Source organism: Cibotium barometz, chromosome 3 (assembly GCF_041138505.1).
Source record: "Cibotium barometz isolate CiBa-2024 chromosome 3, ASM4113850v1, whole genome shotgun sequence".
Lineage (NCBI taxonomy): Eukaryota > Viridiplantae > Streptophyta > Polypodiopsida > Cyatheales > Cibotiaceae > Cibotium > Cibotium barometz.
In genome coordinates, this window is record NC_141048.1 from 52,012,434 (window position 1) to 52,040,016 (window position 27,583).

A 27,583-nucleotide genomic window follows, 5' to 3' on the forward strand; every position below is an offset into this window, starting at 1 on the left:
TAAACTATTGGGAACATTTTGATCAATAGGATCCTTGAAATTGACCATCCTCTAGAGAAGGCGCTTGGTGATTCGAAATATCGAAGGGCATGACAATGAATTAGTAGAATCGTCAAGATGTTCAAAAAGGTGCCTTAGGAGTAGCTTGGAACCCGCCCAGTAGAGGCCTTCTCCAACAAAGTGGGAGGAAGTTTTGTATTAAGAAAAAGCACTAAACTTTTTTAAAATTGAGAGGAATTTATATTAAACCTAAGGATAGGATAGGAGAGGTGGGTAAAGCATAAACACTCTAATGGCCTCCCTGACACTAATCTATGAGTAACTTAAGTCATACACATATGAGTAACTTAATCTATGATTAACTTAAGTCATACACCTATAGGGGTTGAATAAAAGGGAATTACAGGGTTCGAATCTACCTTTCCAGGTTTCTCAACCGATGGAGGACTATGAGGCACCGTCTCCATGACATTTCATTTCTCAAAAATCTGCAAGTTTTTCTTATCACAGCACAGGAAGTTCTCATGGGTTTTTCTGCTTTTTAATGCAGGTGGACGAGAAAAAGCAGGCGGCAGCGGACGTGCTTTTCCAATACTCGCTGTTTGTGATGACTTGCATTGGAGAGGGTGTACGGCCAACCCAATTGCGAATGCATCTCATGAAGGTTGGGGGTGCTTTCTGCTTGCTTCTTTTTTTCTTTTTCTTTTTCTCTTTTTTTTTTTTGCGTTTTCTAGCTTTTTGGTTGCTTTTGTTGGTGCTTCTTTTCTCCTTTCTGATTAGGTTGGACTGGTCAATACCTTGATGCATACAAAAACTTGGGTGTGATGATCTACTTTCTCCTTTCTGATTAGGTTGGACTCGGATGAGGTTTTATTTGACCCATAAAAACTTGGGTGTGATGATCTACCTTATCAGGATTAGTTTTTTGTCCTTGTGACTAGGGTCATGGTACAGGTGTAGGGGATGTGTCATTTCCATTTCTTGTTAAACATTAGGTCTGGCTAATTTTACAAATGCGTGTTTTCGTGGAGTTTTTCTTGTTTTGTTCAATATTTGGCACGGTTTTTATGTCAGTATCTTTGAGTATCTATGTTTCTTAGGAGTGCTGGCAGCATCAGGCTGGGGTTCAAGTCCCATTCCCTGCTCTTCAATGTGGTTATATGGATCATATGTGATTCTCGAGCTAATGTGTCAAAAGACTCTCTCTCTTTCTCTCTGAATGAGGGTTAAAGAGAAGCTTCTTGTATTTTTTTAAGGGGCCCTTCACGAAGAGCACCCAACCATTGTAATATCCTGAATTTGAAAAGGAGCCAACCTACATTGCACTTCACAAAATCCGGGTAGATAAGCTTGCACTGCTCATAAAACCAATAACTTTACTCCATGCCGAAAAGCCAGGTGGTAGACAATCAACCTGCTTGGGCAACCATTGTGTGAAGCCCATAGAATTGCCAAAACTTCATGACCTGCACATGAGTGGGCCTTGTGTCAAAGTGTAGCGTTTATTTTTTATTTTTTTAATATTGCGATTCTTGATTCAGGTTCTTAATTCTTCTTCTCCTTTTCAGGAGATCTCAGGTATGCCGACCTCCTTGAAGAAGGACCAGTATCAACCCCACTCATCAACAGTTGTGCCTGCTGTTAAAGTTGACAAAGCCTCATCTTCTGCTGCAGATGGTGAGAAGAAAACTGAAGCTTTTGTTTTTAACTTCAGTCATACTAGTTTGACAACAAAATCACCTTCGTTAGGCTCATCAAATAGGGCCCATCAAGTCAGTAAGCCTGTTGTTATGCATCTTAGCATATATGTCTAAATTTGTTGGTTGTTAGGGTGGTGTATCTGCCACTGGCTTGATATGTTGTAACATGGGTGCGTGCGAAAGCATGCTATGAATTGATTGATTGCGATTAGTGCCTAATTAGAGACTCAAACCCATACACAAACTGCTTCCTTCATACCCAATACACGCTAAAGAGAGAGATGACCTAATACAATGTTGAATAGAGATACTCAATGGTAGCACTGCTCCTAAGCTCTCAATGACTCAATGATAACTGACTGACCAATGAATGAATTTGATTAAGGCCTAGACTCCTATTTATAATGTCTACTGTTGGTGAGTTGGTTACTAACTCTATCAACTCTAATAATAATGTCCAACGAAGTGTGTTCACAAAATAACCCAATACCTCTAGCCCTCTTCATTGTATATATATTGGACTAGAATTGATCACTATTCTGCTTATAATGGTTACTTGGACATGCTCTAGTTGGGTGGCAACGATGCCGGATAGCCCAAGGAGCAAGATTTGTATATGGGAGGCAACGATGGCAGATGACCCATTGGATGACAGCGATGCCAGATATATTAGACTTCGCAGTCGGGCGGTCATTGCAACCAGATGGCAAAGATGATTGTATTGAATTTCGCAGTCGGGCGGTCATTGCGACTAGATGGCCCAAATGACTATATTGGATTTTATAGTCAGGCGGTCTGGCTCAGATGACTATGGAAGAATTCTCAGGCGGTCCTAGTGACCAGATGGCCTTGAGTGATAGTTTGAGCGGTTTCTCTCGGGAACCAAATGACTCAGCACGGTTTCGATGAAACCAGATAGGACAATCCATGAAGAGGAGGATCATTACTTGTGCATTGCATACTGATGTATGTTTGAATTTCTTTGACTTTGTGTGCTGTTTTTGATGTGTGGACAATGCTTGGATTTATGGCATGTGATAGTCTATTTGACTAGCTTGTGTCTAGTTGTTGCAGAAGGTAAGTATGCATTTATTATATCTAGCACATGTGACATGCTATGAAGACTAACCGTATTGCTTCTTTACAACATTAATCGAATGTTTCTAGATTGGATACAATGATCAAATTATGTAAGCTGTTATTCTTTAAGCCGCCCATCATGAAATATCTCTTCAATTGAGAATCGTTTAATTTTTTTCATGAATCACATCGTGAGTCTAAGAGTTTTATCCGAAGGATAAAGTCTCTAATGGTTTTGTTTGGTTTACGCTCAATTGTGAATATAATTTGCTTGCTCCACTCCATCGATCACCTTATCTTGAAAAGCCATGGATAAAGGCTGACTTCAAGGTTCTGAAGTTTGTCTTGATCCCCTTCATCAATGTGATGAACCATCGACTAGCCTTTCCCACTAAGTATAGGTTTAACGCATGTACCTTGGTGGGGCAGTTTGGATTTTCAAAGGCTTCACATCTCTATTCAAACATTTGAATGAATTGAACAAGATCAGTTGTTCCATCGTATTTGCCCATGATTTTGGAGATCTGTGTACGGCTGTATTTTTGTATGAGTCACTGGTTTATGTTGAGCAGCCTCTTGGTTTTGTGATTCAGGGACATGACACGTGTATCTTCTGAAGAAGACTCTGTATGGTCTCAAACAGGCACCCTATGCTTGGTATCAGAAGATTGATGCCTTCTTGGCTTTGAGAGGTCATATGCAGACAACAATCTCTATGTGCTTCTTTTTTATAGGGATATTTGTGTAATTGTTTTGTATGTTGATGACCTCATCCTTTTTGGCTCAGATACTGAGTTGGTCACACAGGTTCAGTCCAAGCTTTTAGAGACATTTGAGATGACTGATCTTGGCCTTCTTCATTATTTTCTTGGACTGGAGGCCTAGCATAGAGATGATTGTATCTTCATTTCTCAGAAGAAGTCTGTGCAAAAGCTGCTCTCACTTTATGGGTTGTCAGATTGCACACTTCTCTCTTGTCCCATGGATCCCATATCTAGTAGACATCATTTAGGATTTTTCTAGCATTTTTATGAGTCTTTTTAGGGTATTTATGGCATATTTATGCCTCACGACTGTTGTCAGCCTGCTGTGCAGCTGGCTGACTTGCTCATATGAGAGATATATATAGGTGCACACCCTTCTCCTCATATCTCATCTCACTTTTGCATATTTGCTGGAGGTCATTGGCTGTTGCAACAGTCTCTTATGCTCGTAAGCACCTACGGACTTCCCTCGTACTCATTTTCAGCAATAATCAACTGTATACAGCCTTCTACAGTTTGTACTTGTGCCTACAACCTGTGTTTTCTCTTTCTTTCAGAAGATACTCCACCCAATGCAAATGGCAAGTGCGAAGCGTCCTCTTGAACGACCCCACAAGCTGAAGCGACTGCCATTGAAGGCAAAGATTCTCCACTGAGTGCAAACGGCAACTGTGAAGACTCTCCCTCAGAGACCTGGCTGAAAACTTCCTATGTTTGTACTTGTGGCCTGAAGCAATGAAGCACCCTGAGTGTGTGCTCGACCCGAGAAATGAAAATAGTTAAGACGTGCGCACATGCATCTCCTTCACACTCATTCTGTGGTTTTGAAGAAGCCACCTCCTCGGACTACTCCTCCGGTTTTGAAGAAGCCTCCTCCTTGGACTACTGCTCAAAGGTTTTGGGACAATCCTTCACGATGCGCTCGATGGAGTCACACTAGAAGCATTGTCCACCACCAGCCATCTTGGCATGACGCACTTCAGGGGTGAGGCGAGTCACTAAGACTCCCTCACTTGCCTTGTTCTCACCATCCTTGGCCTTGGGTTGGCTACTCTTTTTGTTGCCTTTGTTGTTGAGTCCCAGACTTGGAACTCTCCGCATCTTGAGGGTTGTAGCAAGATGAACCCCATCTGAAAGATCATAGGGCCGATGCGCACGAATGTTTGTGTGCAAATATGGTTTCAAACCATCTATTAATCACTCAACCTGCTTTTGTCGTCAAACGGTCCTTAGGAGCATGAGCAAAAGCTTCTAGAAAGGAGTAAGATAGTTGGTTATTGATTCGCTATGTTTCCACATAAAATGCTCGCACCGTTTCTTCAATTCATGTTGGTAATCCACAGGAATAAACTGCTTCAAGACCGCCTTGCGGCACTCATCCTAAGGTGGTCTTTCCACCATAAGAGAGCTGCACCTCCCAAAGCCGAACACACCAAATGGAGTTGAAAAATATCTGAACCACTTGTTGCTGCCAACTTGGCAACCATCTCGTGGGTCCAATTGGTGACTCTTTCTCCGTCCATCTTCCAGCTTCAATAATTGAACTTGTTCCTCACAAGGCATGGAGGAAGAACTCGGCAAACCGGTAGTCCCCCGACGTTGCGGCAGTCATCCTAAGGTGGTCTTCCCACCACAAGAGAGTTGCACCTCTCAAAGCCGAACGCACCAAATGGAGCTGAAAAATATCTGAACCCGCCTGTTGCCGCGGCAACGTGGCAACCATCTCATGGGTCCAATTGGTGACTTCTCGAAGAACTCAGCAAACCAATAGTGCCCCGACGTCGAGCCGGTGAAGGCAAGCAGGAATTGTCTGGAGAATCCGGTGGAGAGGGACTCCACAAAGGACACTGTCGGTGATGCGAACGGCATCTCTCCTGGCAACTACGCATAGATGCAAATGGAGAATGATGACTACCGGACTTATTGGAAGCGACGCTCATCTAGTACAACCTTGTGTGCATCCAAAGGAGTGAAAATTCTTCCTCGAGAAAGTTTTACCACTTCGTCCTTGGAATAGGGTAGAGCACCTAGATTCCAAGAGTGCACAAGTTTGGGATTGGGGAAAGTGAATATTTGAGTTCTCTTCATTGCACCTGGATTAATTGGGGAAACCCTAGGTGCCAGAAAAGAAAAGATATTTACAGTTCCCTAGGCTGTGATACCAACTAAAGAACACTTGCGCCTATGGGCTAGGGTTTGAGAGAGAGAGAGAGAGAGAGAGAAGAGTGCGGCGGAATCACACATACAGCACACACACGAGTCCTAAACTACTTCTGTGTATTATTATGTACAAGAAAGAAGTAATACAATTGAAATTCAAGTACAAGATGTGGCTGAGAATGAAGACGTCAAATCACAGCCCTGTGACCTACTGTACACTTCTGGCTAGCACTTCGCCTACAAAGAAACGCTCTGTGAAGTCTAACACTAAGGAAAGCAGATGAATATGACGATTTGGCTACCCACGTATATATATGCACCAATGCTTCTAGTCGGCCAGTTATAAAGCTGTCGGCCTGTTTTTATGCTCCATGCCTGCTTCATGTGATCCCACAACTGCTCAAGTGCTAGCCAACTGCTTCTATGACTGGCTGCCTTCACATGCGTGGCCTTTCTGGCACTTCTTGCCCTGCTTTTGTTGCCCAGGTTCCATTGCTTGCTGCCCTTGCTGCCCATAGGCTGGCTGCTTGCCATACAACAACCATGTGCATGGTAGAGGTAGGTGAGGTGTACCACATCTATACTGAATGCAAATCCTCTTCCTACTTAGTGTCTTGTGGTCATGTTTCTAGTCGAATCCAGAATCTTTTTGGTTATATGGATAGTATATATTTTTTGCTAATTTTTTCTGTGGGGAGAAGTGTTTTGGAGGGGGAAGTATGGTGGCAATTAAGGGTTTTTCTTAGTCTGTGCGCACATCTGTAAGGACAGCACTGTTGGCTCGCGTGGAGCTCTCTCGGCAAAAATGTGAGGGAGAGGAGGTTTGCCATGCTTGCCTGAGCACAGCTCCCAGCTGATGTGTTTTGGTGGGCTGCATCTACCACCACTTATGGCATGGTCTATGGATCAGCTTCTTGCGTTGTAGGTAATTGCAATTAAGGCTGGGGACTGAGCAGCCACTGACCCTTTTCCTTAACTCCTCCAAGTCAACTTCGCTAAAATTTCAGGTGCTGAAGAGTCCTTCCACTTTCTTTCAGGTTTACCATATTACTTTTGAAAGCAAGGAATTATGGTCCCCTGCTGGACTTGGAAAATTGTTCCACTCTCTCTGTATTTAATTTGCTTGCACTTAATTGTCAGCTTCTATATGTAGAGTGGTGGGAGAAATCTCTGTGATCTCTCCACAAAGTTTAAGTGCTGTTGAACTGCATTTGGATTTCGTGACTCGATATGCTATGGTGCTTGCTTGGTTTACATGAGAAGACGAGAGAGTTCTATTGCTAACGATGCTAAACAAAAATTTGGAGAAGCTTGTCTAACGTACTGATTGTTTGCAGAGTTTTTTCCATATGTGGGAGAGCCACTATGACTTGCAATTAAAGCTTGAGATTGAACCCATGCTATACCGACACAACAGTCGAGCTTTTGTGTGGATTTGTTTAGTGTAAATGTATTTAAGCTTATGTTTTGAATCTATGGTAATGTGCATGATATTTGCTTGGATCCAGTTTTATCCACATTTCATGATAATGTGCATTAGATCTAACATATCCAAGGGCTTGGATAAAGTTTATGTTTTGGGCATCAGCCACTTGGACGAGGGTGCGCTGGATATTTTTATCTTTGTCTCTTGCATAGGGAGTATATTTTGAGCTTTAACAGCTTGATGGTTGTGGTTCTATTTAAGGTACCTTCAAGTCAATGTTTTTGCTCACCCCTATCTTGGCCACATGCACAACCTATAATACATTTTATAACGAGTCTCCATGATACTGGATCCTAAAAAGTGCGTACCGAAAATAGGGTTTAACGCTTTGATGCATGCAATGTAAAGAAAAAAAATTAATGTGGGTAGACAATTTGAGTAATCATTTGTTCTATACTGATAATTGTCATTTGATGTGCTCATCTTTTTCAATTCAATGCTTTTGGTGTGTTATTTTTATCCCTCCCATCTTTGCAAGTGTATTTTGCATGCCAATGCCTTACCACGTTCCAATGTTTGTAACACTATCAGGAGGGCTATATGCAAATTTTATGTCTCTTTAAGTCCTAATGACTGCAATTAAGGCCTTTCATGGCATTTCATATAGATGTGCCATGTACGTGGTGTTTACTAGGGTTTGATTTCTATTTGATTGCTTTTCTAATGACATCAAATTTAAAGCCTACTTTATGGGTTTAAAGATTTGGAATTTCATAGAAATTGTTTTAATGTATGTTTATGGAGAGGGAGATGAGGTGGGTCTCAAGGAGGAGGATGCAAGTAAAATCTTATTTGAGAAGAAAGACAAGAACAAGAAAAGGGAGTATGAGATGAAAAAAAGAAAGAAACAATTCACCACCACACTAATGGGTGAAGGTTCCAATTTTTTATGGGTGCAAATTTCAAAAACTATGTTTTTATCCTTGGTTAGCAAATGGTTTTCCACTAGCTCTAGCTAAGATTCCCTTCAAGCTTAATTAAGGCCCACTAGCTCTTACCAAAAATCAATACTAAGCCTACGTGTCTCATACTAGTACTTTCTTAGAAAGACCTAGATTAGGACCCAATAGAAAACATCACGATGCAAGAATGATCAACAACAACTTAACAAATTTGAAGATTCTCCTATTAATTAAATTCTTTAAGTTGATATTGGCATCCATTGGCTAGATGTGCCTTATTAATCCAAAGTCAAGAAAAATGAGGTAAAGAAGCCAAAAAATGCTAGAGAGAGCGCAGTGTAAGTAGGTGAAGCGGCCTTGAGAGAGCCCAAAATTTTCTCGATATATGTTTTAAAAGGATTCCCTTTATAAAGGCACTTTGTTTGGACTCATTGCCCTTTCTAATCTCTGATGATGCAATGTAAAATCTCAACATTTACGGCGAAAGGATCAAAAAGCCTTATCATTGCACAAATTTTGAGAAAAGGTCAAACGATGAACTATAGGATATTGCTGCAGCCAAAAATCTGACACGACCTACATTAAAGGTATTAGGACAAAGAGCTTGGATAAAATAGTCATGGAAAAAATAAATTGACAAAATCTGACATGACTTACATTAAAGGTATTAGGACAAAGAGCTTGGATAAAATAGGCATGGAAAAAATAATTTGACACTTTCCATTCTTGGCCCAAGGATAATAAGCCATGTATTCAGAACTCCTTGCGTTGAGGACATGGTGGTTCAAACAATTGGCCACCAATGGCAGTAAGACAAAATAATGACAACTCTTTATCGCTGCTAGTTTGCATGGTTTTTCCTAGTTTTCATTTCCCAAAAAAAACCCTCAGGGACCTACCAGCCTTTCAAAATGTACAATATGATTTCCCATCCCTAAATTAACAGATGATTAAAACTAAATTTGAATGCCCTGAATGTTGCTTGAACAATCATAGAAAAGAAGCTGCTTAGAATTGAGACTGTTAAACTAAGGATGAATAGGGTGTTTAATAAATACTGGCCAACCTCAAACCCAATGATATTAGATATTCTATATGCATTTCTGAGGAAAAGGCTTCTTCATTTGCTCTGAAAATGAAATCACTGGCCACTTTTTCACAAGCATTTCTATGCCTAGTGGTGTCACATACACTATTGGCATTCATGAACTTATGTACAAACTTGTGCGCACATATATTTGTCCAGACTCAGAACAATACTTGTCCATGAAAACGACACCACACTTTCTTAAACTGGTGACTGAATTTGCCCATGAACAAAATAGAATCTATTCACCAATGAATTCGTATCAAAAACCTTATGTTACAACCTTACAAAAACTACTCACTAACAAATACTTATCAAAACCTTCTTCCGAGCAACTAAAACTCCATTGAATGCCACATGGAAAGAAGGCAGTCTTGAGCTTTTACTACAGTCTACTCAATTAATCCACACCCTCAAGGCCCAACCACCTAGCACATTTATAAAAAATAAGTAATGCAGCAAGGGAAACACATTATATCCATATGTTTCACACCATGTTTTTGGCAGCCAATAAAACTGCACACCGTCAGACACAAACCCTAAGCCAAAAAAAAAAAAAAAAACTTCTTATAAGCCGTTCCTGCCGGCCATATATGTGTGACGATCATGAACATTATCTCCGATATACAGGTTCCTCAAAGAAGCATGTATAATTAGCCTGTTTCCCTGTATATTAGCATTACCTTTGTGATCTTCATTCCAGTCCAAAACAAAAAAAAATTGGTATTTCAATGTTTTCCTACCTTCAAATGATAATATAAATTTAGAAAGGAGTGGCATCTACATAGCAAATACATACATAGAAATTAATATACATATAAACTATACATGCATATGTACATATATATGTGCATACCCATTGGCCTTAGAATCAGACAGTATGCATTACTGCCAAGGGTTGTGTGATTCAGCCGACACCAACCTACAATCGTATAGTACATGCTGCAGCCCAAGGATGGCTAGAAGAATGGTTTAGCCGAGGCTGTGTAGACACAAACCTCCAAGTCTTCTTTTTTGGATGATAGACTTGAAAGAAGAGCCCACCCTTTCTCCCGGGAACGGAACTTCGTGTTCGATCACCTGAAAGAACAAAAAGCTCTCCATCCAACGCAACCAGTCTGCATGATGCCTTTGCAAGTGCCTTTCGGGGTAACACAGACTCCTGAATCCAGACGTTGGCAGACACATTGTACCTGAAGAGCACCACATGATACGTGCATGTTAGCTTACTACCACACTAACTCCACATGATACGTGCATGTTAGCTTACTACCACATGATACGTGCATGTTAGCTTACTACCACACTAACTCCAAATGTTAGCTTACTACCACACTACCTGAAGAGCACCACATGATACGTGCATGTTAGCTTACCACCACACTAACTCCAAATGAAACATTTGTCAAGGAGTGTTGAATTTTAATCAAGTTGAAAAAACACTGTTGCAAAAAAACCCCCAAAAAAAAGATTTTGATTAAAAAGAGACTCCATGCTCTGGCCATGAAAATAATGTCCCATTGACCCGTAAGGTCTAGTAACACTTGCACATTAAAAGGATTGACCTACATGATCATTTACACAACTCTAAACTGGAGAACAAAATTGAGATGAATCATGATTGAGAAATAGATTAAGCACAGACTCCTTTAATCAAGAGAACGATTTCCGGGTAATTGACATATCCACATAAGAGATGAGTGGTGAGGGTGTGTGAAAATGGCATTTTATCCAGCCCTAAAAAGGGGATTTTTTTGGATTTCATTTGATCAATTTTGGTTTTTATGTCTTGTGCTGCTGGCCAACTGCCCCTTTACTGGGCCAACCAGCAGCACAACACCATATATATATAGATTTGCCTCATCATTCAGCATCTTGTACCACTTCATAGACACATCAGGTACCACATCTGCTGGTGTTGCGGCTGCCGGGGCCTGCACTACATCTGCTTTATCATCATCGGCTCTCTGCTCCAGCACACCAGCATTTTACCTCAGCATTTTATCTTCAGTTCATGGGGACAGCAGCCCTCTCTGCTACACAGTGCACACCAGCGTTTTATCTTCAGTTCATAGGGACAGTAGCCCACTCTCTGCTACATAGAGTACATCATTTTTCTTCTACAGTTTACCTTGGGACAGCAGTCCACTCTCTACTACAGTACATCATCGTTTTTCTTCTACATGTTACCTTGCGACAGCAGCCCTCTCTGCTCACTATCTTACATCATGGGGACTGCAGCCCTCTTTGCTCCTCACCTCTCACTCAGTTATTGCAGCACCCTTGTCACCAAAAGCTTGCACCACTTCCACCACTCAGGACGGCATCCCTCTCTACTGCACCACTCAGGTATTGCAGCACCCTCGTCACCAGAGCCTGCACCACTCGGGACGGCAGCCCTCTCTGCTCTTCATCACCCCTCAGGTACCGCAGCACCCTTGTCACCAGAGCCTGCACCACCTCGGAGTGCCTTGCAGCCACCAACGCGAGCCTTCGACACTGACCACCTCACGGAGTGCCTTTGCTTCACATCGACGAGAGCCTTTGTCATCGACCGTGCTTCAGCTCCAACATTGTCTTTGCTTCTGCACTCGTCTTCCACTCAAAGTCACCTCACATATGAGGGCCTCTTGTACATGTTTTCACTCACCATCATATATACACTCACTCACCCATTTCATGCTGTGTTGTTTTGCTCTAATCTCTCATACATCTGGTCCTTTCGTCCTTTTGCCCTCACAAAGGGTTTAGCAGTTAGTTGGCAACTTGTGAGACCACGCTACCTGTGATGGGTTTCCACCTCCCTAGAACAATTGACCTAAGAGAATTGATAGCCTAGAGCAGGCAGAGCATTCATGGACAGCAGGGAAAGGGGAAAATCAGCATGAACCAAATGTGCAGTGAGTAGCCTCGGGGAGCTCAAAGGTGGCCAAGCACACTCCACTAGAAACCCAAGGGCAGGCATGTGAAACAGCCCCAAAGAGCTGGCCAAAAGGGAAAACTTCCTTACTATGCAGCAAGGTTGTTAGAGGCGTCAAGAGGCGTTTGGTACGAGGCGGGTATGGTACACACCTCGAAAGACTCCTATTTTTTTAGCCATAGATCACAAGCTCAAAATCGCCAACCTTCCAACACCCTCCTCGATTCGAGCTCCGCAAGCCACCGAGGCGCGAGGGGGTCGCCCAGGACCACACACGCCTGAGCCGCCCAAGACCACACATGCCCGGGCTTTGATACCATGTCAGAATACGCAGCGGAGATGATGACCAAATCTGGGAACACGAGCAAACGCAATGCAGAAAAACAGCACGAGAGAGAGAGAGAGAGAGAGAGAGAGAGAGAGAGAGAGAGGCGTGTAACTCTGCTCTATATACACAAAGAAGATCCTGAATACAAGACACAATGTGGCAAGGGGCTGTGGGGCCATTTTATATGGCCCCTAAACAGCAGTCGGCCTACTGTAGGACAGCCGACAAGAGTCCAGAAGTGCCCACGACTGTATACACCAGTCGGCCAGCTCATAGGGGTATCGGCCAGCACCAAGAAGGTACACGACCTGTCCACATACAGTCGGCCAGCACCCACTAAGAAGACTGATGCAGTCGGCTACGAAAAAGGACATCCTGCCCACCTCAGGGCTGCCACCCAAGCCACAAAAAAAATGGGAAAAATGTGGGGAAAAATACGGGGAGTGAGAAAAAATGAGAACAACACCCCCTCTCAGCTCCTGGCGCTGTGAAACCAACCACACGGAGCTGGGGTGCCGCCTGAGCAAAGCCTAAGATAGCGACTTCGTGAAGAGGTCCACGGTACTGTCCTCCGTCGAACAGAACTCTAGCAAGATGTCATCAGCAACGATCTGTTCACGAACAAAGTGCCTTTGGATGACCGTGGGTTCCTCCAGTGGAAGCCCAATCTTGCCATATGCAACCTCTGCAACCTCACCACCTCACAAGCAGCATCACAAGCAGCCCGGTACTCTGCCTCTGTCGACGACAAGGCAAAAGATGACTGCCTCTTACTGCTCCATAAAACTGCTCTTGGGCTTGAAGTAGATCTCCTCGGATCTCTTCCCCAATTTGAGTCACTCCAACCGTGGAGTCGGACTCCATCCATCAATCCTCCTCCTGTGTAAAAGAGACCAAGATCCTTCGCATGCTACCGAAACCACAAGATACGCAATCCTGCCTCCCAAAGAGTCATCTGCAACCATGAGCTCAACTGCCTCATCAGGAAGCTCCCGTCCAATCTGGTATCCATCAACCAAATCAATGAACCATTCTGCTTCCGAGTCAAAGAGGCATCACACTGCTCACAAGGATCAACACCTGGTACGATGGAAAGCCAAATCTTGGAAACTTGTTGAAGACCACGCAAGGCCTTCTGAAACCTGTCAACCACCCCCTCTGAATCTGGAACCACAAAGCCTGGAGAATCCACCTCCTTCTGCAAGTAATCAACTGCCACCTACCTGGCTTTCCGAGAGGTCCCCGTGGAAAGAACATCCTCATCTACAAGAGTTTCTTTGTCGCGAATACTACGAGACATCATGAAGACTAATGCACGTAAGAGACGCATCACCATCGAGCACCACGAACACCCCCAAAACAGGCACTGCAGCATCCCTCCACCGGGCTCCCATCTCCCCGTGAGCTGCCTCCCAAAACACCAACCGGTGGAGATGACTAACAAGGTGCCACCACACCCTATATATGGCGCTTCAACTTCCCATGCTTCCACTTATGGGATAATCCAAGGCACGCTCTAGCCATAGATCACAAGCTCAAAATCGCCAACCTTCCAACAGTAACAACTATGTTATGCAGGTTGTAGTGTAAGCAGTGAGGCCGGGTTTTTTAGAGGGAAAGGTGGACTTCTGCTGGAGGACCTGGCGTTGTAACAGAGAAAGGCTTAGACAGCAATTCTTGACTAAGTGTTCTCTTGTGGGAATAAGTTTTTGTGGTGTTTTCAAATAATTTATGGATGTCACATGCACTCTGCAGTGTAGTGCATGGTGACAAACTAGCTCATCAGCAGCAGTGCAACATCTGTACATTATTAGAACCCAGTAGGATGATATTTGTCGTACGCCGTGACCCCATTGTATATCCTCAGTCCAGGATAAGTCAGGCATGAGCTACGTAGGTCATTCTTAGCCATAGTCAGTCAGTCAGTCAGTCAATCAATCTAAGTCCCTTAACCCACTTAAAGAGACGCATTCATGCATATAGAAAGCATCCTCCATATTGCACAAAATTCATGCATAGCATCTAGACCATTGCAGGAACCTCAAATAGCATCCAAGATTTATCTAGGATTTTTCTGGTATTTTTCCCAGCATTTTATACATCATTTAGACATTTTATTTGGACATGTGCAATCGGCCAGCACTATAGCCAGCCGACTGGCACATCTTGTCCATATAACTAGAGGCTTTGCATAATCATTTAATCATTCATCATATTCAGCAAGAGAGCCATCAAGCGCTTGTCATACTCAGCCTCATGAGCATAAGCGATTGCAGTTTCAGCCCCCTCTTCAACGTTTGTCTCCTACAGCCCTAGGCGCCTCAAAACGCATGAGCATTCAACCATCTACATCAGTAAAACGCAGCAGTTCAGCATTCAGCCTTCGGTCCATCTTGCGTTTTCTGCATCCATCTAGTTTTCAGCATTCATCCATTCATCGTTTTGCTCCAGCCACTTGGTGAAGGTAAAACGCAACATTCTCATTCATTTACAACATTCATATACAGTCTAGAACAGTCCCAAACAGCCCCTCTCTCAGCCCTAGCTTTGCATCCCTCCCTCATTGCGTTCCGGCACGACCACCGACTTCAGCATCATCTCCACAGAAGAGTGTACTCATCAGCGGGAAGACATCTCCCCCAAAGGAGACCTTGCTCTTCCGTCTACCGCAGACACCATAGCTCTTCTTAGAGCTCAAAACCAGCTGCTCATGGAGCGTCTCTAACTCTTGGAGACAGCAGCAGTACGTCCTCCTCCACCTCCAACAGCACCCGACTACATCTCCCTCTTCTTTCAGATGGAACAACAAAGGAGAGAGGATAAGGCCCGAAGGAGAGAAGAAAAAGCAGAAGCAGAAGCAGAAGCTAGAAAGCAACAAGAAAAAGCAGAAAGACGGGACTATGAGGAAGCCCAACGCAAGATCGACGAAGACCGGCATCAGACTGAACTTGCCGCTCGGAAGCACCAACGAGAGCTCGATCGAGAACGTATGTTACTCGAGCACCAAAGGGAAAAGGAGGCCATCCATCTTAGATACCAGCACCTTTCTTCAGCATCCCCAGCCTCAGGTGCCACCAGCCAGCAGTCCGCAGCATCAACTACCGTCATTCGAAGTCAACCTAATTTCAGTAAGTATGATGTCAATTCAGCAATTTACTTCTTGTATTTGAGCAAGTGTCCATCAAATCTTAGTGTATTTAAGTGTATTGATTAGCATTGTGTTCTACCAAGTTACATTGGTATCAGAGCATACGGTTCTACCAAGTTACATTGTGTTCTACCAAGTTACATTGGTATCAGAGCATACGGTTCTCTTTCACTTCTATCGTGAGAGACGATCACCATGAACACTAGCTATCTCTACACTTAGAACATTATGGACAGCCATACAATGAATGTTGGAGATGCTAACACAAGAGGCAGGGACAATGAAATGCATACTTCCAATGCTTTACAGGATGAGCAAACTCATGTGGTGCACAATAGGGAACCTGAATATGTGGGACAGCCGTCCCGTGGCAAAGAGAAGATGCAAGAAGAAGAGTCCATAGTCTTGAGGGCTAAACTTACTCGTATGCAGGCTCTTCTCCACGCACAACAAGAAGAATTGAATCTCTATCGCCGCGAGGATTCATTGGTACATGACCATTTGAAGGCCAAGAAAGCTGAATCTTATATGGATCATGCAATGGCAATGATTGCTCAAGAGTTGCACATGCAACCGAGGGATGCAGCACGTGCATACTTGGCTCGTACCGAGGATGCCTATGTAGAAAAGGCAACCATCCCACATGTCTTGGAATCCCCACAAGTGCCCAAACAAGAACTTATGTCTAAGAGGATGAATCTCCATGCTATGGGAGAGGAACAATTAGTGACTTCACGCCATGCAGGAGTACCTTATGTAGCCCATGAAGGATACAATGTTTATGGCAGTAGTCAAAATGTATGTCAAATGCCATTGCCGGCTGAAAATGTGCATGCACAACACATGGAACATGGGCTGCAATTTTCTGTTGGTGCAGGTATTCCGCGTATCTCTCATGCCACTCATGCCTTCAAGTGTGCTCGTGAGGGAGAAGTTATGGCTGAAAATGTATCAATGCATGTTGAGGGGCCAGCCATGCCTCATGCTTACAGGGCACATGTATCTATGCCTTATACATCACCTTTTGGTCCAAAAATGATGCCAGTCACAGGGGCTGTCCAAAATGGACAAACATGGGGGAAAACATGTTGAGATGCACACACATGCATCAAAGTCTCGTGACTTCAAAGCCGGAGACAAATCTGTCAAGTTTGACACATATCATGGAGAATATGATACATCAAAGGCACTTGCTTTTATTGCCCAGTTTGATATTGCTTTCAGTGATGATTCACTCAGAAATCCATGATCCGGCATGTAAGCATGTTCATGAAAGGCACTACTGCCCAGGTGGCTCACGGAGAAGCTCTCACCGAATCCTGTTAGATCATGGGAAGAGTTCAAGGAGAGGTTCTATGCTCAATTCTTGCCTCCCAATGCATTGAATGAGATAACAATGAAGTGGGATTGGGTAAAGCAAAATGAGGGGGAATCGGTAAATGCATATGTACAAAAGTTTTGGAAAGTGCTTTTGGAGGTGTCTCCATTTATGCATGTCACCGAGGCGGAAAGGAAGAGAAGGTTTCAATCGGGATTGCAACCCGTGTACAAAGCGAGACTACAAATGTATCCTGGTCATATCTTACACCAATTAATCGCAGCCGCCACCGCCACCGAGCAATTGGAACTCAAATTGAGTCGATCCAATAAGGCTAAACCCTCATTTCAAGGCAAAGAGAGGGCTGTCCAAAACCTGCAAAATAATGAACAACCACCTAAAAAGGACCAAAACCAAGATAAAAATGGTCCAAAGGCTCAAAATAACACTACCAAGAAGCGTCCCTTCAAACTGAGAGACTATGGTCTCACTCCGGAACAGAAAAAGCAATATATGAGTGAGGGGAAATGCTTTACTTATGGTAGCACCGAGCATATTGCAAAGGCATGCCCAAACAAGAAGAAGCGTGATAATGCAAATGCATCAAAGCCTAATGTGCATATGGTTCCGGATGTGCAGGGCAACACTTCACATGATAGCAAAGATAGGGTTGTATGTAAAGCTTGGGGACAGCTCAAAGATCAGCCCGCTTTGTTCATGTTTGATGATTGTGCATCTGAAAATTTCATATCCACACAGATGGCAGCTGCTTTGGGTATTGAGTGGAGGACATGGGTCCTCAAATTGAAGCAGGGGCTGCCTTTGTTGGTAGAGAAGTGCAGGTCATGCCTATTTTTGGCAAGTTGCGCATACACATTCAAGGCTATGTGGATCATGAGGATTTTCTTGTGGCGCCTTTAAATGGTTGTGATGTATTGCTTGGAAAGCCTTGGTATACACGTATTGATCTGTGCAAGGCTTACAAGACCAACAGGATCACCTTCATGCATAAAGGCCGAGAACATGTAATTGATGCTGGTGAAGAGGGTGATACCATTCCCCTTGTATCTCATGTACAAATTAAGAAAGTAATGAAAAAGAGTGTTTTTGCATACTTGATTTTTGTACGAGATCATGTTGAGGAAAATAATGTACATGTAAACACTCTTTGTAATGATAGGCTGATATTTTTGCAAGAGCACAATGATTGTTTTGCTGATGAGTTAGCACCTGTACGACCGGAAGATCATCGCATTGATCTTGTGCCGGGTAGCTCACCACCTAATAGGCCAACCTATCGTGTAAGTGCATCCCAAAAAGAGGAGATCATGAAGCAAGTGAATGAGCTTCTTGAGAAGGGTTTGGTTCAGTCAAGCTCTTCCCCATATTGTTCACCCGTCCCCTTGGTTCAAAAGAAGGATGGATCCTTTCGTATGTGTGGATTATAGAGCTTTGAATAAGCTTACCATCAAGAATTGGCTTTCGATTCCACGCATAGACGACATCCTTGACAAGTTGGATCGGCATGCTTTAGCCGAATTGATCTCAAGAGTGGGTATCATCAAGTGTGTGTAGTGTCTGAGAATGTACGCAAGTCTGCTTTCAGGACAGCATTTGGGCTTTATGAGTATCTTGTTATGCCTTTTGGTCTTACAAATGCCCCGGCTACATTCAATAGAATGATGGATCGCATATTCCGTGGTTACAGGAAATTTACAGGTGTCTTCTTTGATGACATCCTAGTCTTCTCGAAGACCAAAGAAGAGCATAAAGCTCATTTGGCTATTGTTTTTGAAGAGCTCCGTAAGCATAAACTCTTCATAAATGCAAAGAACAGTGAGTTCTTGTCAGAGATACATTATCTTGGGCATATTGTGTCCAAAGATGGAGTGCTGCAAAGATTGATGCAATTCTGAATTGGCCCGAATTGAGTTCGGTGCATGAGATCCGTAGTTTTCTTGGATTATGCTCTTACTACCGCAGGTTCATTCAGCACTTTGCATGGATTGCTTCTCCTTTACATGATTTGACAAAGAAGAAGGCCGTGTTCAAATGGACTAATGTAGAGAGAGATGCATTCCTCAAATTGAAAGATACAACTACTCATGGTCCAGTGTTGATCATTTCGGATTTGCAAAAGTCTTTTTGTGTGGAATGTGATGCGTCTGAAAATTGCATACGAGCTGTCCTTAATCAAGAACGACTTGCCGTGGCTTATGAGAGTCGTAGATTGCATGATGCACAGCTATCTCTTAGCATTTATGAGAAAGAGCTCTTGGCTGTAATTCATGCACTTACTATATGGAAACATTACCTTCTTGGGGCTGATTTCACTGTGAAGACAGATCACCAGAGTTTGAGGTATTTTCTTACTCAAACTAAATTGTCAGAGAAGCATATGAGAATGGGCAATTTTCTCTCTATGTTTCATTTTTAGATCTTGCACACCCCGGAAAAGAAGAATGTAGTGGCCGATGCATTGTCACGAAAGCCGTATGTAGCAGCTATCTCGGTTGCCTCTCATGGAGACTTGTCTACCATCCGTGATTTGTATCATACAGATGCTGATTTTACCACTATTTGGGCTGATTTGATGGCTGGTCATGCGCATGCCTCATATGTGATCAAAGAGGGTTATCTCATGAAAGATAATTGCCTATGTGATTTGTCTGACATGAGGCAAAAGGTTTTGGATGAGTGCCATGCTCCTCCATATGCTGGTCATAGAGGCATAATGCCTACTACGCACATGATTGAACGGTATTTCTTTTGGCCAGGTATGCAAAAGGACATAGAGACACATGTACGTGTATGTATCACTTGTCAAAAAGTCGAATTTGATAGGCAAAAGGCACTAGGTTTGCTTCAGCCATTGCCTATTCCCACACAACCATGGGAAAGTATTACAATGGATTTCATTATGGACTTGCCACGTACCCAACAAGGTAATGATGCAATTTGGACAATTGTGGACAGGTTTAGCAAGCAAGCTCATTTCTTGCCGGTCAAAAAGACCATCAAAGCTGAGCATATTGTTAAAATATATCTTGCAGAAGAGTTCAAACATCATGGAATGCCGAAGTCCATTGTGGGGGATAGAGATCCCAAGACTACCAGTCTCTTTTGGCAAGCCTTATTTGATAATATGGGCACTAAATTGAACTTCTCATCAGCTTATCACCCTCAAACGGATGGGCAAAGTTAGGCTACAAATTCAACCGTGTTGGATCTCTTGAAATGTTATGTGGCGGATCAAAAGTCTTCTTGGGAGAAGCATTTACCGCTTGTGGAATTTGCATACAGCAACACGGTGCATGCATCTACGGGAAAGGCCCCGTTTGAGATTATTTATGGTAAGGTGGTTTTGATACCCATCCTTCGCACAAAGTATGAGGTATTTGCAGCTGATGAGTATGTAAGAGACTTGGATATTGCTTTTGCTCAGGTGCGGACAGCCATTGCAAGGTCACAAGACAAGCATAAAAAGGCTGCGACAAGCATAGAAGGCAATTGGATGTTAAAGAGAATGATTGGGTATTGCTGAAATTTGAGAAAGCAAGTCTTGCAAAGAGGCCTAGCAAAGAGGGTGCATATCCTAAGCTTGCAACCAAGTACTATGGGCCTTTTCGAGTGATCAAGAAGATCAATGAAATGGCTTTCAGATTGGCATTACCTAGTCATTGGCACATACACAATGCTTTTCATGTGAGTCTCCTTCGCAAGTATGTAGGGCCGGAGCCCAGTGAAATGGTCATTGAGGATCCACCAGAAGTAGATGAGCTTGAGGAGATCTTGCAGCCAGAGCAGATTGTGTATCACAAGAAACGCAAGCTTGCTGCAGGCAAAGTTGTGAGGCGTTAGCTTGTGAAGTTTAGGAACTATCTTCCCATTGATGCTAAATGGGTAGATGAAGAGTTCTTCAAAGATTGCCCGCATCTGCTTCAGACATATTTGGATGCTTTTCAGTTGTTGCGGACAACTATTTGGAAGCCGTGGGGGGATGTCACCATTTGGCCACCCAATTGGTCCACCCGTGCTTTCTTATCGTGTATGTACATTGGACTGGTGTCCATGGCAGTTGTTTATGCTGGGGATTGATGCCACTCATGTGATACTGTAGACTTGGCTTTCCGTTGGGACTTGTGCCTCCGTGTACATGCCCGGAAATGCTTGGTGGATTGGTGTTCCATTGGGTCTGGTACCTCGTGTAGTTGCCTGGAGCACGTCTATTTTGGTATAGTCTCATGAACGGGGATTGTCCATACCAATGCTGCATTGCATAGCATCTTTATGTGCTTGCTTGCAATTGAAATTGCATGCTGTTTTCATGCTTTGCTTGACCAATGTGTAGTTCCGGGTAAGGGGACGCCCGCCCGCAAACCGTGCGTGTGAAACTCTCAGCTGACATGGTTATGTGGCATGTGACAGGTGGTAAGTATTGGTCATAAACTTGGCCTTAGGAGTTAGTACTAATTTATAAATGAGTGTGTACACACTTCATTAAGTTTTGGGCGACCAAAACTCACTTATAAATTATGACCAACCCAGTGTTCACACACACTGATGTCTTGAGGTGGACATAACCCAATGTCCACCGCCCAAACCTTATCCCCTTTGTACAAAGGGAGTAAGCAACCATGTGTCCACTCTAGCTTGCTCCACAAAGCACCTGCCTGCCACCTACACTGGACAACTCACCACCTCACTCCTCTTCCTCTTTCTAGAGTTTGGCGCCTCCTTCATGAGGGCTGTTGGGCTGCATTTTCTGCACATTCTCCTTCCCAACTCCATTTCCAAGCTTGCTAAGGTGACTTTCAAGCTTCCTAGAGTGTTTCCGGATGCTAATCACTCTCCTACACACTCCCAATGACTGAAATTCAGCAAAACAGCTCTCTTTATTGCTGTAATTTCTGGTCTTTTGCTGAAAACCCTAATTTTAGCTCTCCTTTCTCAAGTTGAACCATAGGGGAAGCTTTCCCAAGGTTCCCTTCATCCTCTTGAAGACTTTTGTCGCGAAGAAAGGCGACAAATCAAAGATCTCAACACTCCAAGGACTTCCATCACGAAGACCTCCACTGTCATGGACTGTACTTGCTTTTGGTAAGCTTTTATGCTTATATATGGAAGCAAGTAGCAAGAGGGAGGAACCGGATTACAAGATCACATACCTTGTGTAGTGTTCTCTTGTCCTACATGCTTTCTTGCAGATTGTTACTACCATGTGTTGGTGGAGCAATAGAGAGCAAATGGTAGGGAACATTGTTCTAAAGAGGAGTGGCCGCAGCAGGACAACCCATTCTGGCCAACAGACTAGCTCATTCTGAAGCACCTGGCATGGTGGCCTTCACCAGATTTTTAGGCAAGAACTTAACTTGTCTATGTATCAGTTGCAATCTTATTTCAAGTTGATGAAGATGCAAAAGAGAACACCAAGGCACCTCCCCTCTGTCTCAAGATAAGCAAGAGGGCATGTCACATGCATCATCCCCAAGAAAAAAATGCAACTACTGGAAAACAGCAAGATTAGGGTTACTATTTACAAACGTGCCCACAATTCTGAGCACTATCTTAGTTCACAAAGGGAAACACCCTTAATTAAGTGCATGCTTGTGACCTATAACAATGACAGGTTGGGAGCAGAGCGAGCATCCATAGACAGCAGAGAAAGGGAAAAGCGACAGACCAAATGTGCAGCAAGAAGAGACGGTTCACATCACTCTCAGAGTCCCAGATTTCAGATAAATAATATGGAAACACTTCTCACAAACTACTCAAGTCGATACCATACTCACTCCTTGTAACTTCAATTCTCCTCAAGTACCATGTGCAGTACTTCCTGCAAATAGCCCGTGACTGTATAGAGCTGTAAACAGTGGATAGCAGGCTGTTTTTGACATCTTGGAGGGCTCTACAGGGCTGGCCAATCCATTTTCAGGGTGTCTTCAGTCATCAAGATACTTGACAGTGCTCTATCTACACGATACATGCTATTTGTAGTTCAGTCGTGAAAAGTTGCTTACTTTTGAGACCTGAAGTTTCTCCAAGATTTGGGCTTGTGCACAGGCAGGGCTTTTAGCTTGTATGACCCAGTGGCAGGCTGACCGTTGGTAATGCGATCTGGAAGAATCCTCTTGGCTGAATTATGACATGGTTTATGATTAACTATAGTTTACCTTAGTTGAATTCTGTGTATCACACTGCCTTTCATTACATTGGTGTCAGAGCTTGGCTTCCCTTTTGGGAAAAACATTTCAAGGCATGGAATTTTTCTTACCTGTAGCTTGATTTTAGCATCATGACTAGCCACTCGCCACAGAGTGTTGAAGACACTAATGAGAAAGGCCGTTAGGAATCTGAGCATGCAGGGGAACATGCTGACAAAGATGCCATGATGAGGGAGCTTGAAGAGCTCTATGGTCTCATGGATGATCCAGATGTACAGATAGTGATGGCTGCAAAAACCATAGCACCGTTGCTCGGCCTATGTTTGAGGCTATCGGCCCTGTGAACTGGCAGTTGCATACTCGAAGAGTAAGGGTGATGTGGCTTTTGATGAGAAAGGTAAGTGGGTATTCACGAGGCAACCCTACAGGCATGCTCATGCAAGTGTTGCAGATGATGAGAGACAAGAGTGACAGATTCCCGTTATGTTCCCCGATTATCCTCATGGATTGAGCATAGAAATCATTCTGGGAGTGTAAGATCCGTCCGCGAGAGAACTCGTGATCCTTCCTCACATCATCATGGACATAAAGCTACAGCAGACGAGCCCAAAGTTATTATTGTAGATGAACTGCTTAATGGCCGTTTATAGCAAGTTAGCTACTTATGGCATAGTTATCAATGTATAAGAGCTTGGGTTATTATGAGACAAAGTTGTGGGAATGCACCACTGAAGGTCTAGCTTGGACCAGGAGAGCAAAAAGCTCATGCCGAGCACATGGCGAGTGCATAGGTTGGCATGTCGAAGACTTTCACCAGGCTTCGGTGGTATGGGATGCCGGAGTTAGACATGGGCCTATGGGATTGTGGAAGCCCTAGTGTTGGGAGGTGAACTTGCCTGCTACCTCATGATTCGGTTTAGGACTAACTGTGTTTTCAGCTGTGTTTAGGGTAGATTTTGGGATGGAGTTCACAGGGGGACTTTTAGGCCTAGTTGTTTGGAGGCCTTACAACAAGCAATATAGAAAAACAAGTAAAAGTACTAAAGAATTGTGGAGCAATTTCACAACAAAAATTCAATGGCTATGCAAGACCTTGCTGCTCTCAAACAGGTGTCTTTGAAGTTGGGAGGGGATGTAAAAGTATATAAATTACAACAAATCATAGTTACAAGAAACGGCCGCTACGTTTTTGGGCCATTTCAACCGTTTTGAAAAATCTGAAACACATTTTGCCCGTTTCCATTTCCAACATGGCACGTTTCAGCTGTTTCAGCCATCTTCCCCTTGCCATTTGAGTCGTTTCTTGACAATGCTTGCCCATCCCCCATTTCATGCCAATATTAGCTTTCTCGTTTGTTCTTTCTCTTCACCAATCTCCTTACCCCACTCTCCCATCATATACTCTCCTAATTTCTTACATCTCCATATGTTTCTTCTCTCCCTTCTCCTCTCCCCCTCCCCTTATTTTGCATCCCCTTGCTAATGTGGTGTTTTCCGGTTCAGCCGCCTCAAAATTTCCATTTATGCAGCAAATTGGTAGATCTATTAATTACAACCTTACACCACTTAGTTTTCAGGAGATTCACCAAAAGTAAGAGAAATTTTTTCTTTTTCCCATCAACTACCTTTTTTTGTTTTCTTTTTATGCCCAAGCATGTGCTATTTATGGGAGTCCCAAGGCATCCCACTCCTCATGCTCAATGCACCCATGACCTCAAGACCTAGAGGCCTATGTACTTGTGTAAGTATTGCTCAGATATGACTGTGACGGCAGCTGTTAGTGTGCAGAATTCAACTGAATTTATACAGAAGTTTAATGCAATGTTCCCTGGTGCCTTGCACCTTGTAAAATGGCAAAAAAACTCATGCTTGGAGGATTATTTGGCTTTAAAGAGCTCATCAACATCTGTCACTTCACCAAATTTTGTTAACATTAAGAAATCCTAGGAACAAAAAATTCTCTAGAACTTATCGGAGGCCAAGGGAGAAACTCACAATGTGATCGGGAAATTTTGGCCACACAAGCACTCTAGCAACTGAGAGCTTGCAAACAAAAAACCTTTGTCAAACGGAAGGAAGAAAGTATTACCGGAAAATAGCAGAGCCATCCAGCATAAAAATTCCCGTCTCTGAGGAGTCTCCCACATTTATCACGGCCACTTTACCCAGCCGCCTCCTTTCTCCTTCTTCCCACATGGGCTGCAAGTACCGCCACCTACCAGTCTTGAGATCCAGAATCTCACCGTCTCTGTAATATTCATCTGCAGGCAATACGCCAGCAATCGTTCTGGAGCTCCCATAACCACCGATCACCCAAAATTCACCCTGATACAAAAACCCCACACACCCTGCTCTAATACTCCTCAGCCCTTCAACAAAATACCATCGGTCATCCTTCATTTCATATCTCTCCACTGCTGATACACGGTTGCCTTCTGCTGGAAATTGGGCATGCCGAGAGCCCCCTCCAGCAACAATGACAAAATCATCTGAAACTCCACAGGCAAAACTTCCCCTGGGCACTCTCATGTTGGAGAGCCTCTCCCAACGGCTGCAAGAAGGATCATATTTGAAAACTGCAGAGGAGGCAAGGGGCTTGTCCATAGGAAAGCTTCGAGCATCGAAGAGGGAACCCCCGATGACAAGAAGCCCAGTGCCGGCAGCAGCACAGTGAAAGTTGCAGAGCCCATAGGTGGAAGGATCACAAGGCATGCGGGGAAGCAAGGCCCAAACCTCACTCCTCGGATCAAAAACCTCCCCACACGTAAGCGACGGGTCATCCCTGAACACACACAGAAATTCCTCGGTCTTCTTCCACTGGCTGCGAATGTCGAGCACAAATTTGGATGATAATGCAGTGTGCCAAGTCTTGCAGACAACCTTCAGTCTACCATGGTGACAGAGTGGCACAAAGGCCAAGCAAAGGTGGGCCAAGTCATTGGGGAGCCCCGGAATGATACTGCAGACATCAGAAACAACGGTTGTAGAATCGAGCTCGGGTGTACCAGAGGTCTGGAGACTGCCTGGAAGGTTTCTCATGTCCCTCCACATCTGCTATTTATAAAAATACAAAGGGTACAACAGCAAAGCAGATTCGCTGCAACTTCTTCACCAGATTTTAGCAACCCTGACAATGTTCTGAACAGAACCTGAAACCCTAGAAAAGCAAAAGCAACGATAGCTTCAATCAGCAGCTTGTATTACTTTCGTCCACACATCTGAAACCCTAGCAGAATAAACTTAACTGTGCTTGATCTCCCAAATCTGTAAAAAGACAAAAGCAACAGAAGACATCCGGCTTATACAACTTACTCGCTTCAGCACTAAAACCCTGGAGCAAGGCAGTCGTCACCCTGCATCTTGCCAAAGGTTCAAACCCCTGCAGCTTGAAGGATCTTCTTCAGAAACAAGAAGCCAAAAAGGCTCTTCTGGAACGGCAAGCGAGCTTGAATTTCCAAAATCTTCCCTAAATTATAGGGCCTTGGGAAAACCGTCGAAATACAAAGACCAAGGCCTGCACCTTGCAAAAGCTTACTCAGAAATAGCGACACTTCAAATTGCAACTCGAAAGACCTTCTTCTACAAGCCTAGAAATGCCAAGAAGAGAACCATCATTATCTGAAACCCTAGAAATGCACAGGCAGACGTAATCCCTGGACCCTAGAAAATCAAAGTGATCTGCAGGGAGTTCTGAAATCCAGGAAAAAGCAAGTGGCAGATGCTTTACTAAATTTTAAAACCCCAGATATCAGCCGGAATCTTCTGAAACCCCAGGAAAAAAAGAGGACAATATGCAGCTTGAAACCGTGGGAAAGAAGAGGTAGTAGAAAACCCTAGAAATGATATGCAACCTGCAAGATGATGTTCTGGAAACCCTAGAAATGCAGAGAACCGTGGCTTGCTGCAGGCAGACGAGGCAGATTCTGCAGCATACTTCTTCAGAATTAGTGTCAAGATTTCTTCACCAAACCCTAGAAATACAGAAGCCGATTTATCAGTCTCGCTCGAAAGTATCCCGCACTGCTTATATTTTAAATGGAGGCCCCTTCGGGAGATTCAAGGAATGACGTTTGATCTTTGAAAAGTGGACACTCTTTAAATATTTTTCACCGGAGGCTTGCCTTAGGGCACACGCCCAATATAATAATTTCTCGGAAACGATAGGTCAATATAATTTCTCGTTCAACTTAGCCTAGTTTCAATAACTTTTTCAATTTATTTTTAAGAAAGCCTTCTGAGAAGTTTTTTTTTTCTTTTTCCTTTTTTTTGGACCAATAATAAGATGTAAAGCTGCTTTTTGGTAATATGTAGAAGTAATTTCTCGGACATTGGCCCCATAGTTTAGCTTCCGGGCTCATGTTCACACCAAAAACCATACACACCACTCCCCCACCCAACAACACATGTTGCCTAAGCTACTTTCACACACTCCGAAGTTCCGAAGCTTTCATCTTTACACACCAACACACGCACACACACAGCATGAAGTGATGAGAATGGTTGATTTGATGGGAATAGTTGAAGGA

General features: G+C 43.6%; 2 protein-coding genes across 3 annotated transcripts; one reads left to right on the plus strand and one right to left on the minus strand.

Moving 5' to 3' along the window:
- Positions 1 to 302: 302 nt before the first annotated feature.
- LOC147640238 (uncharacterized) lies at positions 303 to 7,367 on the plus strand. Its single transcript, XM_086778357.1, has 4 exons — positions 303 to 454; positions 551 to 664; positions 1,569 to 1,677; positions 7,042 to 7,367. Exons 1-4 carry the CDS (start codon positions 440 to 442, stop codon positions 7,071 to 7,073), a joined length of 270 nt encoding a protein of 89 aa, XP_086634483.1. The 5' UTR covers positions 303 to 439; the 3' UTR covers positions 7,074 to 7,367.
- Positions 7,368 to 9,639: 2,272 nt separating this feature from the next.
- On the minus strand, positions 9,640 to 27,129 carry LOC147640239 (Galactose oxidase/kelch repeat superfamily protein). 2 transcript variants are annotated; one of them, XM_086778344.1, is made up of 4 exons: positions 26,909 to 27,129; positions 26,370 to 26,571; positions 25,147 to 26,214; positions 9,640 to 10,372 (listed from the first exon to the last, which is right to left on the minus strand). In XM_086778344.1, the coding sequence occupies exons 3-4, from the start codon at positions 26,106 to 26,108 to the stop codon at positions 10,102 to 10,104; spliced, it is 1,233 nt and encodes a 410-aa protein (XP_086634470.1). In that variant the 5' UTR covers positions 26,109 to 26,214; positions 26,370 to 26,571; positions 26,909 to 27,129; the 3' UTR covers positions 9,640 to 10,101. The 2 variants fall into 2 exon arrangements, with proteins under 2 accessions (XP_086634470.1, XP_086634460.1); XM_086778334.1 differs by having other exon boundaries at positions 26,370 to 27,112.
- Positions 27,130 to 27,583: the final 454 nt, after the last annotated feature.

What these genes read in the sequence shown, in the direction of transcription:
- LOC147640238 (XM_086778357.1), top strand. An exon ending in TGCGAATGCATCTCATGAAG is followed by an intron (nt 665 to 1,568) that starts GTTGGGGGTGCT and finishes TCTCCTTTTCAG; the next exon opens with GAGATCTCAGGTATGCCGAC. An exon ending in CTCATCTTCTGCTGCAGATG is followed by an intron (nt 1,678 to 7,041) that starts GTGAGAAGAAAA and finishes GATTGTTTGCAG; the next exon opens with AGTTTTTTCCATATGTGGGA.
- LOC147640239 (XM_086778344.1), bottom strand. Translation starts at nt 26,108, where the DNA reads ATGTGGAGGGACATGAGAAACCTTCCAGGCAGTCTCCAGACCTCTGGT. An exon ending in GATGGCTCTGCTATTTTCCG is followed by an intron (nt 10,373 to 25,146) that starts GTAATACTTTCT and finishes GGTGCTCTTCAG; the next exon opens with GTACAATGTGTCTGCCAACG.